This window comes from Canis lupus, chromosome 20 (assembly GCF_048164855.1).
Source record: "Canis lupus baileyi chromosome 20, mCanLup2.hap1, whole genome shotgun sequence".
In the NCBI taxonomy this organism is placed as follows: domain Eukaryota; kingdom Metazoa; phylum Chordata; class Mammalia; order Carnivora; family Canidae; genus Canis; species Canis lupus.
Genome location: NC_132857.1, coordinates 50,424,329 through 50,440,841, shown reverse-complemented (window position 1 = coordinate 50,440,841; position 16,513 = coordinate 50,424,329). Strand labels below are relative to the sequence as shown.

At 38.4% G+C, this 16,513-nt stretch overlaps 1 protein-coding gene across 3 annotated transcripts in view; it reads right to left on the bottom strand.

Moving 5' to 3' along the window:
* The window catches only part of ARHGAP15 (Rho GTPase activating protein 15), a 608,584-nt gene that overhangs the window by 498,268 nt on the left and 93,803 nt on the right, over positions 1–16,513 (bottom strand). For all 3 annotated transcript variants that reach the window (XM_072789067.1, XM_072789068.1, XM_072789069.1), the window contains 2 exons: positions 14,158–14,219; positions 2,532–2,619 (listed from right to left, as the gene is read on the bottom strand). In XM_072789067.1, the coding sequence (XP_072645168.1) occupies positions 2,532–2,619; positions 14,158–14,219 (150 nt within the window). The remainder of the gene's footprint in view (positions 1–2,531; positions 2,620–14,157; positions 14,220–16,513) is intronic.

Sequence of the window (16,513 nt, the reverse complement as noted above, 5' to 3'; positions counted from 1 at the left end):
TTATTCTTTTTCTTAGTAACTGGGCCCACGATTGATTCTCTTGGCAGATAGCCCTGCGCCCATTTTACAGATGAGTATTCTGAAGCTCAAAGAAGTTGAATGACTGTGTCAGCTCCTCAGCAGCAAAACTGGAATTAAGTCCCCTGTGGTTGAACTTCAAAGCCCTGCTCCTAGCTGCTCGGTTGCTTTGTCTCACCACGACATTAACATTCAAAGATCATTCCTATAAAGATTAAAATGCCATTTATTCTTCAAACCACATTCTGTGCCACTCAGTCAGTTTCTACTGACCCCTTGGAGGAAAGGACAGACTTCTTCCCAGAAGCCCCGTGAACAATACCAGGACATGTGTACGGGGGTGCAAGGGAAATACAGAAACTTGAGCATAAATCTCTTTCAAAATAAAACCACAGCATCTTTAATCAAGGCCTGGCAATCATCGTATCGTTTCTCGGAGACTGGAATTGGTAAATGTGGGCTATCCCACTAGGCCTTTAATACTTGGTTAGAAATGTATCCAAGAAGTTGACTAGCACGACAATTCATGCAGTACAAACATGAATCTGTAATTCTCTTCCCCATTACCACAAAACACAGTTAGTTCCTGCCCTGAATTCACTTTGAAGATGAGTGCCTGGGAGAAACCATAAGAGCATTGAAAACGGGGCCAGAAGTAATAAATAGGGCCTGCCAGAAAACGTTAACGAATTTTCTTCTAAAAGTAAAATCTATTGTCAATTTACAACTCTGAAGGTCGGACTGGAGGCAGGCAATTAGTGAGCTAACTTGAAAGGTCTGCCTACAGTGTTAAAAAAAAAAAAAAAAAAGAGTTTGCTTTCACCTGTATAAAATTAAGCGGCTGATAATTGTATCTCCTGGTACTGGGAAGAAGAGATTAATTTAAATAATAAAATAAAAATGAAGCAAAAGGCTGGAATTTGGAATCTAATCTCTCCCAGTATCCCAGAACGTTCACAGAAGCGCTGCTCCAGTGGAATTCTACTCACCCAGCAGGACGAGGATCATCTTCTCAGCAGCCCAACTTGCCAGGCAAGCCACTTGCCTCCCTTCCCCGACTTCCCCCCTTTAGAACTCATTCAAAGGGAAGACAAAGGACCTGTGAGTGGATGGGAGTTGTTTTGTGCCTGGCCCTCAGGGGTACTTTATTTTTCTTAAAAAGATTATCTCCACCTTACTGTAGCCCCCAAATAAAAACAAAACAAAAGCCTAGAACAAATTTCTGAGGCAGTTTAAATTAAAAATACAAAGGATTGAGATGTATTTTTAATTTATTTATAATTAGTTTACAGATTGGACCGCACCGAGACTCCAAAATCAGCAAGCCACTTGGGGATAAAGACGATTGCAATTATCAGGGACAAGCCAAATGCTACCTTTTGTTCTTCTATTTAAAAACAAACAAACAAACATCTCCTAGCAAACGATTTTCTATTTCCTATTTAAAGAGGATTACATAGCAAACACGACTAGTGGCTGGAAAGCAAAGAACTTTCCATCGTTTCATTACCTGCCAAACACAAATTAGTTCATTGTGGTTAACCGCTGCCAGGCTACCCCTTTCCCTGCCGCCCATCAGGCCGATGGCAGGTGGGTTCCTGCCCGGCCTCCTTCTCAATCAGGAGGGTGTCAGGGTGCTCCCCACCGGCTCCTACATGGCCTGGGTCTGGGCCTTGGGCAGCAAGGTTTGGAGCTTGAATTGCCCCCATAACTAGCTGGGGATTGCTCTTTCTTACTGTCACTGTCAAATCTCTGGGGGCAACCGCGAGGCCCTCCAGGTACCATAAAGAAACCTTACAAATTTCGCTTTATCTAATAACTACAGGATACCAAAATCCCATTAGCTCCATTAGATGGATTCAGGAATATTCAGAAAGGTTAGCTGGATAGAGTGAATGGCGCAGTCGGACCAAGATAAAAAATCACTTTGTTAACTTAGAGTGTTTCCTCATTGGTAACACCCTATATTAAGGTGCCATTTGTAAACAGTTTATTATTATTTATTAATGTATGAAGCACTTTATAGCATGCTAGATAACAACTTAAATTCATGTATTAAAGATGCACATACATGGTTTAATAGGATTTACGTCTTATAATATTCTTTAAAACAGCTTCCCATAGTCTCATCCGTTAAGCATTTATTACTAATGCATTTTATAACATACTTTATAATACATTATTTGAGCAAGTAGCTGCATTTAGCGATCATTTCATAAATAAGAATAAAGCATTTATAAATGGCACCTTAATTTAAAGTGTTACCTTCGCATTACTAGATAGCTGCTCACCATTCATCTCATTTTGTGATTATTCTCCAAATGCACCACTTAATAAAACAGACACTAAGTTCTATTTTCCCTTCATCTGATTAAAAGTTTATTGAGTCATTTCCTCCATCTGCATTCAGTCGTTGGTAGCTTGGAGGCTTCAGTGTGATTTCTGATGAAACCAAACTTTTAATTCAATAATATTTCTGTGAAGATGATAATAGTAGAAACAGAACTACCTACCACGTTAGAGAGAGCCTGCTGCTTAGATTCTTTGTAAAATTCAATTTTTCGACTAGAAAGAACAATCCAGGAAGTAGACCAGTTTTTCCTTAGGAAAAGAAAAAAGAGAGAGAGAAAAAAAAAAAGCATTATCACTTGAAGAAATCATTCATAGATATTGTATAGGCAACATTTGGATGAGTGGAGACTGTATTTTTAACTAGTCTTCATAAAAGTCTTTCTTTATTAAAATCTATAGGTGGTAGGGAATTTGGGTAATAATAAAGACATTCTGTAATTTTTAAAAATCATGGCATTTATAGTAAACATTTCTCATTTGGAGAGCCTCACAAAATCTTTTTCAAGTACTAAAACTCCAATTCTTGTGTATTCATGGCCCCTACTCCACAGTCTGTTTTCACAGCAAGCCAAAATTAGTGAAGTAAAAACAGAAATCAGAACCCCTCCCTTCATTGTTACTTCTCTGCATTGTTTCAGTATATTTCAGAATTGGAAAAACTAACCAGATAATGTGTCATTGCCTAGTTCAAAAAAAAATTCTTTTTTTCAGAGAGAGAGGGAGCAGAGGGAGAGGGAGAGAGAGAATCTTAAGCAGGTTCCACACCCAGCATGGAGCCCTACATGGGCTCAATCTCATGACCCTAAAACATGATCTGAGCCGAATTCAAGAGTTGGCAGTTAACCGATTATGCATCCAGGCAGTCCCAAAATATTTTTTTAATGTTGAATTTCAGTAGAAATCAGAAATGCAAATTTAAAAAGTAAAATGATTTTTCCCTCTTTTGCCTATCAAATTGGCAAGAATTAGAAGGAATAATACCGAGGGTTACTGAAAGGGTGGAGAAGTGGATTCTCGCATACAATTTTGGTGGGAGAGTACATGAGCACATCTTTATGGAGTGAATTTGGCAGCATGTTGGGTTTTTTTTTTTTTTTTTACATCTTTTAAAATGTGTTCCTATTTGACTAAACAAGTCCATTTCTATGAGTTTAAGTTTATCCTAAAGCAGTGATCTCATAAGTTGTTAACACTGTGTGCACAATAATGAAGTGCACCATTATTTCTTGTGCACCTAAAATATATTTTAAAAGATTAGCTGTATAAATTCCATGCAATAAACTCCTCTAACGAAATAATAAAATCTATGTTATAAAAGAATACTGATATGGGAAGGTTTTAAGAAAGACCACAATACAATATGTAGTTTATAACATCCTACTGTGCATTTATCTGAGACTGTACTCCCCACTCTGAGCCCCTTCTGATGATTAATTCTCATTCACCAGAAGTCAAATATTTGTCCTAAACGGCCATCTGTGACTTCCTCGCACAGCACTTATGATAGGTTCAAAAATAATTTTTGTATATCTCACCTCTCTCTCCATCTTAAAATAAATCCTCAAAATGGTAAAAACCATTTCATGCTTGCAGAAGCATCCTGAAGTGCTTAGCACAGTGCCTTGAACAGAGGAGCACTGCATATGTATTCCCTGAGTCAGTGACTGAACTGACTCAGCATGGGGGAAGAAAGCTGGGTGTAACAATAGTTAAATCAGGTGATAAAATCACAACTTTCGATTCTCCTTTGAATTTCTTGGTGTTTATCAAATTTCCTGCATTGAACCTGTATTACTTCAGCAACTGTATGTGTATCTTTGTGTCGTGAAGAGTGTCCTTTTGTAGATGATAAAACAGTATTAAGGAGATTAATATATTTAAGTTTCTAACCATTATATCATACTGCTGCAGGTGGCTTTGGTTTAACACTTCAAAATAATGGAATTCATTTTATAAAATTGGTAGAGGGGCACCTGGGTGGTTGAGTGTCTGCCTTTGGCTCATGTCGTGATCCCAGAGTCTTGGGATCAAGTCCCTTATCAGGCTCCCTGCAGGGAGCCTGCTTCTCCCTCTGCCTGTGTTTCTGCTTTCTGTGTCTCTCATGAATAAATTAATATATATTTTTTTAATGGTAGGAAAAAAGTTTACAGACTTTATTCAGGTCAATAGAAACCTACACAAAAACATGTTAAAAATGGTCATTAAAGATCTCTGTGTAGCTTATTTCCACTTGCTTCTTAGAATTTAGGAGTTTGATTGAAAGGACAGTTTTGATTCAGTAAAGTCAATATTTACAACAAGATTGGATTGCTCTTCAATGCCTGAAGCTTTCTTAACCAGGCATCATTGTGTTAAAAACAACAACAACAACAACAACATGATAAACAGAAACAAAACAAACAATATGTATATTCCAACATGCAAATATGAACATTATGTTCTGGGACCTACTTGTCTTCAAATGAAGTCACTTTTTCTATCAAATAGTGAAAAAGGTGGAAATACAACAACAGCAGCAGCAGCAGCAGCAGCAGCAGCACAGAAAGCCACAGAGACCTTTTCCCTCCTTTCCCCTAGGGCCCACTTCTCTTTTGAGGTACCAGGAGCAGCAAAATGAATTGAGACGCCCATAGCCTTGTCTCTACGCAGGTCATAGTATTAGCTGACCCCAGAGACAGAAAAGAAAAACATTGAAAGGACTGCTGGTCTATACTGGGCATCGTTTATCTCCACCCCTTATTTTGACAGTATTTGATCAGGGAATATGGAACACCCTCGGACTGATGGAACCCATATTTAACCTGCCTGTTACATTTCCCACTATATTTTTCATCTCCTGGCAGGGAGATACTATACCTTATTTGCTTCCAGTCTATAGCAAGCCCTGGATAAATGGTTCTGATTTGAATCTGTTTCAGATGTTGATCGTTTACAGAACGTGTTGGCATTACTCTTCCCTTCCCTAAACTTGGAACTGGAACTGGTTAGAAATGAACTTGCATGAAATTCAATTATCTCATGGTTCTTTGTTAGAACTTTGAACCACTATGAAATGCTCCCCCGTAGGTGAATGTGACGAACAAGTCAAAGAGGGTTAAGAACTGCGGGTCTCAGAACCTTCGTAATAGGAATCGCCCTGACAGTTTACATACAATGCTATTTCATTTTGATCTCATAAATTACAACATCTCTATGGTGTTAGAATAAAAGTGAAGATTTTCCCAACTTGCTTAAAATAATTTGACTTCAAAAGGAAGAGGAAAAACTGTTGTCGACATTTTAGACGCCCTAATTTCATTTTTCCCACTGTCTCTTTAAAAATGAAAATTAACACATATTATTTTGAGTACCTGCTACAGTTTGATTGCCTAGAAGCCTAGCTTCACACAAAAAAAGGAAGATACCAATAATGCCCATTTACTAATACAGAAAATGAAGTTCACAGAGTTTAGGTAACTTAAGGCCAGTTAGATTTAGAGTCAAACACAGTTTCTCTGACTCTGAAGCCTATAGTCTGTTCACTAATTTATGCTGACTTTTTTTTATAGGATTAAGCAGTACTATCTTGGCTAAGGAGATTGTCGATGTCAGATTTCACTATGGTTTTGGTTGAAATGCTCACATTATAAAAGCCCATATGCACAGCCTGTAACAAGGTAGAAGCCAAGGAGGCTCCCTTATAAACTATTTTACCCGATGCTAATTGAAAGGACAGAGCAAAGGCCCACCACTTCCAAACTCTCCACTTCCCTTGGAAGTTGCACTGATTTAAAGGAGTCCCACAAAGGACCATTCAGCTTCTCAGAAGAAGCAGGAATCTGGGGTGTGCTCCTAATGATGGCCCCTCTGTCTCTCTTCTGCTGGGAAATTACTCTGGTCTGTGATGAGCAGACTCATCTGCAGTCAGTGAAGATCATACAACCAGGAATTGAGTCAAAAGCCTCTAGTCTAGGAGTGGCTGAGAATTCACTTAATGGAAACAACTTTTAACCTATGACTTAAGTCAGAGCCTGACTCTGTGAATGAGATATTCTGGGCACGTGACCATTTTCCCTACAATATCTGTCTGGTTCATTCCCCATCTGATGGGTTTCTGTTGGGCTGTCTGTAGTTCTCAGGATACCAGTGGGACAGTTTTCTCACCTCTCTAATCTAACATGGGAGCCACTTGGAGGGCATTGTCAGCTCTGGAGAGAGTTGTAGAAAGGATCAATTGGCAAGGTTTTGCCCTGACTTTAACCTTTAAGGCTTTCTCTATGCAACTGAATCCTTATAGGTGACTATTGTCTGGTATATTGAGAGACAACTCAGGAAATGAGCTGCTCCTACAAACTTTAAGGGCTTAGCCCAGAACAGGTGGGTCTTGCAGTTTCTGATGAGATATTTATTTATTTATTTTTAAAGATTTTATTTATTTATTCATGAGAGACACAGAGAGGGAGAGAGGCAGAGACACAGGCAGAGGGAGAAGCAGGCTCCATGCAGGGAGCCCGATGTAGGACTTGATCCCAGGACCCCGGGATCATGCCCTGGGCCGAAGGCGGATGCTCAACTGCGTCCCCTGATGAGACTTTTAAAATAGACCTTTCAAGGATGAAGCAGTTTTCAGAATGGAGGGAAAGTCCTTCTACTCCCCTGACTCCTCCAAAGAGGTGGACATCATCTCTAACTTCTTTGAGCTTTTCCACTTCTGAGAATAGTATCTGACATTTAGTAGGGGCTCCTGGAAGGTTTTTGAGCAAAAAAAGCATACGGGTTCTCAGATTTCAGGTGGGCCATGCCTCTAGATTTTTCCTGTTCTGTGTTTGCTGTGATTCACTCACAAGCACTACAAAAGCACCAACCTCCTATATTTCCCTTCTCTGTTCCTTGGTTCTCTGGTGTTTTGATATGTTATCCCTGGCATTAACAACAACAACAAAACTATCTAATGCTTCTGGTTGAGCATATTTTCTTCCAATTTATAATTCTGCTGTTGATACCTGAGCCTTCTCCAGAGCTCTTTCTGACCTCTCAGACATATGTCAATAAGATGAGCTATTCTGCATGCATTGGTCCCTACTCTGTGCAAGGTATCACACCTGGTATTTTGTATATGTCGAGTAATTAAAAGGAAAGTTAGGGGTGCCTGGGTGGCTTGGTTGGTTAGGCATCTGCCTTCAGCTCAGATCATGATCCTAGGGTCCTGGGATTGAGCCTGCTTCTCCCTCTCCCTCTGCCCGCTGCTCCCCCAGCTTGTGCATTCTCTCTCTGCCAAATAAATACATAAATAAAATCTTTAAAAAACAAAAACAGAAAACAAAAGTGCAGAGCCAGTCACCAGTATCTATTGAGCATCTACCACACAAGTCACAATTCCAAGGACTGAATATATAAAGGCAAATAAGAGAGACCTCAGGGAATTTCCCTTCAACTAGGTGGATCCAGGCAATAAACATGGAAACACAAGGCACTGGGAGTGGGTCGTACCTAATATTACAGATGAGGAAACCAACACTCAGGGAGTCCACATCCTACCCAAGAGCACAGAACTTGTAGATAGGGATTCAAGCCAAGTCTCCCAGATCATGAGGACCATATTCACTCTGCTGTATCCGTTGTCCCCAGAGCAAGTGGCAAGCAGCTCTCCCTTAGGATCTTGAGCACATCTATGCAGAGCCTCACCATAGGCTCTGAGAAAGGAAGATAAAAGAACTTCGGCCAAATAAGCACTTAAATGTCTTTCCCCTTGTAGCCAGGCCAAGAAGTGGCCTGGCTTGGGATGCTGCAGGCCGTTTCTTCCCGACTTTGCCATTTATCCATTGGTGGGGGCCAACTAATGCCTCACTATCTCATCGTCTAAACTGTAAGGACGTTCTTTCTATTTTTCCACACGGAAGGAAAGCAAACAAACTATTAGGCAGATTTAGGACTAAGTAAGAGACATAGCTCAGGAGCTATTTAACCTCAGCAAGTCAGAGGTTTTGGGCATAGGAGGACAGGCTCATCACAAATTTATGGATAACAATCAGGTGAGGGTTGTATATCGAGACAAGTGATTCAATTCAGGAAACAGATTGTGGGCCAAGGAGTACAAGTATTTTTTTTAATTCTTGTTATGACAAAAAAATAGATCACACTGAAGGTGGGAAAAGGTGTTCACTATCATGGGGGGGGGGGGAGGACTAAATTTGAATGACAATTCTTTACACGTATGCAATTAGTGGGACTTCTCCTCCCAGGGAGACGCTTCACAAAACTTCCTTGAAGCAAACCCTCAGGGGTGAAGGTGGCAGGGGGGAAATAATCCCCCAAACCACCACAGGCCCTCCCTTTGGCAGAAAACTCTTTGCATTCTACAAAACGGACACCGGGTGGCAGCACATAATAACAGCAACTGTGTAGCTGCTGCTTGTGAAGACAGCTTGATGGAAAATAGTTCTTAAAATATTCATTACCCTTTTAAAAATTTGTCAGCTTGAGCTTGGGTGGAACACATTCATTTGTCTTATATCCTACCTCCACCTCTCCTAGGCCTCTGTGATGACGGGTGGCCAACCAAAAGTCAGAGGAAAATGCAAATGAGACACCTTCATAAACTGCAGACTCTCTTGGGACACCTGCCTTTGTTACCTGACTTGATCACCCTGGATTTGACATGATTCCCCACCGTGGTGGGAGTGACAGTGATTTACTCTAGTGTATCTGACTGATGGTCCATAAAATCCCTTGATCACTGTTAGGTGCTCTTACTCATTCTCAAACAGGTAGGTTAGGAAATTATTTCTTCTCCCTCATACTCCGAGCCTCTTGTAGTTAGCCACTGCTAAAAGTGGGCCACACACACACACACACACACTAAAGCATAAATCCACACATCTCTGTCGGTATTGCAAGAAATGTAAAATCTTGATATGCTCAGAGAGTGATCAGATATTGGAAATTATAACAGAGCATATGATGGGAATCCTAAAACCAAAGCAAACGTTTACAACTTAACTTCTGTATTCTGTACTATTCAAATCTTCCCTCCAGTCCTCACCACCGAGCATAAAAAGAAGAGAAAGACAATTCAGCCTGGAACAATTGGTTGGGAATCCTGATCAGAAAGTGCTACAGAAAAAAATAAGTTCACCTTAGCAGGGTACTTTGGCATCATGCTCTAAAGGAAGTCTGTTCTGAGAAACGACTATGAAAAAAAAGAAAGAGAGAGAGAGAGAGAGAGAAAAGAAAAGAAAAGAAAAGAAAAGAAAAGAAAGAAAACAAAAATAAAAGTCTCATAGTTCTGGTCTCTAGGAAGAAAATGGACACTAGTAGACACACACACTGTACAGCTTCACTCCTTTTCTTCCCATATCCCTCTTCTGCTCATCTTTTCACCCCCAAGTACATATTTCTATGCCCCCAAAGAGCAGAGCAGAGGGACCAGTTACATGTGATATGATGTGCAGAGCCACAGGTGAGAGGACGAAGGGCAGGCTTGAAGTGAAAGTGACAGGTGTAGATGGAGAGATAGTGTCCACAAGGTCCAGTCTTTTGTAAGTGGACGTATTGAAAATAGCTTTTCATTAGGGTCTCACAGAGCTTCAGTGAGGTCTGGGCTATTTCCTTTCGGGGATGGACGTCTCAGAACAAAGGCATTCCTAAACTTCATCAGAAAAGTAAAACATATTTTCGATGTGAACAGTTAAAAAATTAAAGTTGAGGCTGAATGTATTATGCTTTCAATCCTGTCTGTGTATCTCGTGATAATTTATAGAACACCATTTCAAGATAAGGCTAAATATATGGCCTTTTATGGATATAAGATATAACCAGTGAGTTCTCCTTCCTTTTTTACCTATTTTTGCTCAAATTCAGAGAAAGGTCAAACTATTCCTAGAAAGAAAGAACTATATAAAAGAAGAAAGCTAAACAAAAAGGAAAAGGAGAAAAAAATTAAAAAAAAAAAAGAAAGGAAAAGGAGGAGAAGGAAGGAAAATAAAAACACAATGCATGATGTGGATGAGCTCTCATGGATTTTTTAATAGAAAACTTTATAGAGAGTAATAAAATAATGTTTGCTAAGTGATAATTGAAGCCCTTGGTACTGTTAATGGTATGAAATCAAAGGATAGTTTTTGCTTCCGGTCTCTAAGGAACTTCTAGCAAGAGAGTAAAAACTAACCTATTTCAGGGCTAAAATCTGATACAAAATACATATACAATAAGGTTTGAGAGAAAGGAGAGGTTAAGACAAGGGATCAATTCTCTCCATTTGTAAAATTGAAAGTAAAATAATAATATAGCCTATGTTAGAATATCATTTCGGTATTACTGGTGAAGCATTTAGCTAAGTACTTGAGGAGTAAGCATTTAGCAATACTGCTTATTAACTCATTAAAATGTATAACAGATATAAAGTGCCTTGATAAGTGGGCAAAAAGCAATCAAAAGACATTTATATTAGAAATACAAACTATAGCAACTATGATATATTATTTAACAGTTACTAAATTTTGAATGGGATGAAAAGGTTATTATTAAACTGACCATTTTGTTGCTAGCTACCAAAACATGCCTCCTCCTTGGACAAGCAATATGGTAATACATAACATTAAAAAAAATGGTTATGTGATTTAATCAAGTATTCCAGGCTTAGCATTTATCTTCAAAAATAAAAGACACATTAACAAGCATAGGACTTTTGCTGTAATTACAACTGTTTTAGTATAAGACTGGAATCAGCTTAAAATTCAAACAAGAGAGGAGTGTAGGAATGATTTGATATATTACAGTGCCATCAACCTGGTGGGATATTATATGTTATCAAACATGGTGATTAATGTACAATGTTCAAATTGTAAAGTGTTTATTTTTAAAAACCCAAAACAATGAAGAGTACAATTATGAGACAATATGGATCAAAGTTAAAGATTTTAGGTATTGAGGACTTTCATCATCAAGGTAAATAGTGAGAGACCTGGAGGAGATATTTACAAAGTCTAAAGCTGACAAGGTATTACCTCAATTATCTCAATTATATTAAGAGTTCTCTCAAAAATAAAGTGAGAAGATCAATAGAAAATAGTCAAAGTTGGTATCTAGGCAATTCTCAGAATGCAGAACCTAACTAACTCTACATGGATGAAGTGATGCTCAACCGAAACATCAATGAGAGGAATAAAAATAAATGCAACATGCAATACTGTAGTGACATTTTCTCGCCATCAACTTGCAAAATTGAGAATTATATAATGCTGTGTGATGAGATGATGGAGGGACATGCTCCCTTCCGCTTTGCGGGAGTATGAAGTGGTGCACTCATTCAGAGGAAGTCTGGCAGCAGGATTCAATGGATTTATAAATGTGTGAATCTTACCACCAAGGAATCCTTCATTCCTGAGTATATGCCCCAGAGGGAATACCTAACAGGTGCATAGGGAGACATATATGTATGGCTTATTACAACGTTGTTTAGGAGATGGAAGAAGTTAGGGACAATTAGGGGTCCAGTGCGGACAGATGAAGTATGTACACAATGGCAAAATGGGCAGCAGTTGGAAGAAACAAACCTAGTTTAAATATATAGACACAGATGCATGTCCAAACACTAACACTGAATAAAAGTAATAAGAAACAGAATAAAGTTTATAACACAGAAGGACTGAAGCAATTTAGGACACGTTCACTTACACACAACTACATACTATTTACTAGAATGCTCACTCACATAACCACATGAATACATGGAGAGTGGATTTGATGAACATACATTCTACAGGGGATTGAACTGAGTATTAGAAACTGAGAATAAAATAAAACCAGGTAGGAGTTTTGCCCAGACTGATGATAATGCAAGGCCACACATTGAACAGTAAAATCAACTCAATTCTGTGCACCTGATATTAAAAAAAAAAGGAAACTAAAATGTATATAACTTTAAGTGAAAAAATGTGAAAGAATGGATAATTGTATGCAAACTGATTGAAATTACAATAAAACAGGGTGCAAACTAATGTTTATATGAATTTAAACTAGAGCTCAAAAATGATTTGCAAACTGATTAAAGTAACGACAAATGAAACAAATACAAAATGGTGTACACACAGATTGAAACTGCCTAAAAATATACTTTGTGTGAGTTAGTTGGGGGAAGGGCCTTGTTCTGCTCCTCAGCTTTTTCTTGACACCACCTTCCAGGAAAAAAAAAAATTATAAGGATGATTTATGAGCAAAACCATTTTGGTGGAGAATCATCTTTATTTTCTGAAATTCCTTTCAGTATCTCCTCCTCTTCCATGCATGAGGCTTGAGGGGAAGATAGAAGCTCTCACCTCCTCTCCTGTCCCAAGACCCAGTGAAAGTAGAAGTGATAACTTAGACAAGTCCTTGGGTCCTTTTCTGTCCCTCTTTAGACTTTGTGTGCACATGACTGGTAAGGTAAGAGAGAGTCTTGACTTATTCATCCTGGGAAGAGTCCTTGCTCCACCCTTGGTGCTAATTCCTTGAGGGGTGTAATTGGTGATGAGGTCCAAGGAAAAGGAGGACACTAGGCTGGGTTAGCCAAAGTCAAAAAATCCTCCTGTCACCCTTTCAGAGTCCAACTCCCTGAGCCAGATTGTCCAGTGGGGTAGGGACCAGTCCAGTCTCTTACAGCAGCCTTGCATTTAACCTTCTGTCCTGTTCATGTTTCTCCTGGACCCTTCAAGGGAGTGTGGCTGCAGGGTCACTACACAAAAACAGTGTAGAAGGGGGTTCAAGGCCCTGCTTACTATTTCACAATAAAACACAATATCAGTCAAACACAGAACTTACTCTTTAAAGTTGAAATAGCTCTCTTAAGCAGCAGAATTATGGATAATTGTTTTCTTCAGTTTTACTACTTTTAAACAAATATATACATATTCCATTACAGGCAGCAAACAAAAGCATACTTTATGGCCTATTGTTGGCCAGAGTGCCATTCCAGTAATGAATTGCATTAAACAATTAACAAGTGTCCCATTGTGTAGCTAATTAGTACGTTCATCCTTTATGGTTTTAACTGTTAATAACACAGTCATAAGTAAATGCCTTGTCTCCCAATCTGAGCACTTTCTACACATCTTTGTAGCTTGCATATCACCTAGCACAAAGCTAAGTAAATAATAGTACGTATATGAGAAATAGGAAACATCCTAAAATGGAAATGATTATTTCTAAGTATCTCATCCATAGAGAATGTCTAGTATTTTTCTTACCTATCAACCTCATTTTTTCCTTCGAGGTTTTTCCTGTTGCTGTTACATGAGGAATTCTTACTTTCTTTTTTCTAATTTCTCTTACCAACTCTGCGTTCATTTCATCTCCAAACGCAGCAAGTTCAACTTCTTATCTAACAGATGATTTTATTTGCCTTTTATTTTTCTCAAATGATTTTTATCTGAGCAGCAAGTGTATTTCAAACTCCCCAATCTTCAAAAATCATGCTGCCAATGTACTGTAGGGAGATTTTTACAGACTGCAAAATGAGAGCACGCATCCCTTGATCTGCTAATTTCAAAAATCAAGACCCATTATCTTACTTATTTGCATTTTTTTAAAGATTTCAAGTTCTGGGAGGACAAGAAGCACCTCATTTAATATGATATGCAACAATATAGAATGTCGTGCTTTACCGGAAAACTATGATTATATTAAAAATAACGTTGATCACAGTAATAGCAGAGGGAAATTTTGTGGTCTTGTATCATAGGGCCTTCTTTTCCAAACAACAGCAGTGACATAAGTTGAGGAGATGGAGAACTATCGTAGTTATGGACAAGGGAATTAAGGAACTTTTATTACCTTAGTTTCTTTCCACCATCTGCAATTTTAGCTTTCTGAAGATAACCTTCTTTTTCAACCATCTGCAAGAAGAATACATATGTTAAAACTGTGACAAACCCTATGCATTATTATTTTGAATGAACCTATGCTTTCCAATAGTCACTGCAGTGATGGAAGTTTCCAGTCATAGAACTTCATTAATAATGCATATATAGCTTATGGGAAGTGCCTGCAAGATCATTGTCATTACAAGCCGTTAAATATCCAAAAGAAAGATTACAAAGAGTAATGTGGATGATTTGTTAGACGGTGATACACCTTTACTCACTTTTCTTTCTGAGCACTGAAGTCACTTTGCTTATAAAACTGATTAAAATGGCAAAACAAAAATAAATTTAACGCTTTTCTTAATTTTAAGGTTGATCAACCTTAGAAAAATTCTTCCTTTTTGCTCCTAATCTTTTCACCACCTCGTGTATCTGCTGAGGCCAGGAAGTAGAAAGAATTCAGTGGGACCAAGTAACTGAGACAGTTGAACCATGAAAGGCATTTAAAACAGTGATAGTTCATGCATTTCGTTCAGTCACCAAGAAACACTATAGTAGGTGTTATTTTGTTATCTTCTTCCATAATGTGGGTTTGCTTCCTTTCCTATTACGTGCAACAATGTAAAATGTAGTGCTTTATTGGAAAACTGTAATTATATTAAAAATAACGCTGGTCATAGTGATAGCAGAGGGAAATATTCTAGCTTATTTATTTACTTATAATTTCTTTATATATTTATACGCTATAAATTATCATTTATTGGCTTTTGTTCCTCATGCAACTGCAAGTTTCTTAAAGGAGATTCAACAATTTGTGATAACTTCGCAGAGGAGTTCTAGGATAAATAAATGTACAATGCAAATGGTGATGTGTTGACTCCCAGCAAAGTCTTTAATAGGCGTTTTAATTTCCAAGGACCCTATTGCCACTTTCCCCTGTCTTTCCCACACACCTTTATCTAAAGTCCTTACCCTGTGTTCTATCTTTTCACTCTAGATGAATTGCCCTCAACCTTCTCTCCTGCCCAAATGCTAAAAGCTTTTACAAGTCACCTGCCTAATATCAAAGGACCACATTCCCTCAATTCCGTCCTATATGCTTTCCTCCCTGACTGTAATACTTCACCCCACCATGTCTGCAACCCATAAACTCCTAAAGTAGATTTGATGCAATTTGTCTATTGTTAGAAGGTCCTTCCGAGATTCCTCTGCAATGTCTTTTAGGTGCCCCTATCACAAATGCCCATTTTCATTCTGTCATTATCACTATCATGGCACTTATTGGGTCACATTATCCATTTACAATAGTGTCCCTTATCTGCAGAGAATACCAAGACCACAAGACCCCCAGTGGATGACGGAAACCATGGATGGTACCGAACTGTACATATACTATGTCCTTTCCTATACATAGGTTCCTGAGATAACATTTATTTTATAAATTAGACACACTAAGAGATTAGCAACAATAGCTAATAATAAAATGAAATAATTATTACAATAATATACTGTGGTAAAAATTGAATGAATGTGGTTTCTCTCTCTCAAAATATCCTACTGTACTTCACTCACCCTTCTTCTGTGATGATGTGAGATGATAAAATGCCTACTTGAGGAGATGAATGAAGTGAATGATGTAGGCCTTGTGACATACCATTAGGCTACTATTGACCTTCTAAAGATATGTTGGAAGGAGGATCATCTACTCCCAGACTGCGATGGACCCTGGGTAACTGAAAACATGGAAAGCGAAACTGCTGATAAGAGGGACTACTGTATGTGGTTGTACCTGCACCTGTGCTGGTTCTACATTTCACATCCGGGTTCCCAGCACCTACAGTACTTGCTGACACCAATAATCACAATTATAAATATTGTTTAAACAAATTAGTGAATGATGAATGAGTGACTATCTTAATTTTTCTAAATTTTTTTTTTTTTTTTTTTTTTTTTAAGGCAGAGGCAGAGACATAGGCAGAGAGAGAAGCAGGCTCCTTGTGGGAAGCCTGATGTGAGACTCCATTCCAGGACCCTGGGATCATGACCTGAGCCAAAGGCAGATGCTCAACTACTGAGCCACCCAGGTGGCCTTTAAAAATCTTTACAGAAAACTGAAAAAGCCAAAAAAAAAAAAAAAAAAAAAAAAGTCCATCTGCTTATGACAGGTGAGAGGCAGAGATATTTGGGGATAAATGAGTTGTCCCAAACCACTAAAATTTCACCAGTTAATGAATTGGCTATTTACAAGGCTCACTATGAGGTAGGTGAGATTTTTTCTGGTTTGTTCATTATTATATTCCTAATACATAGCACAGTATTTGCCTTTA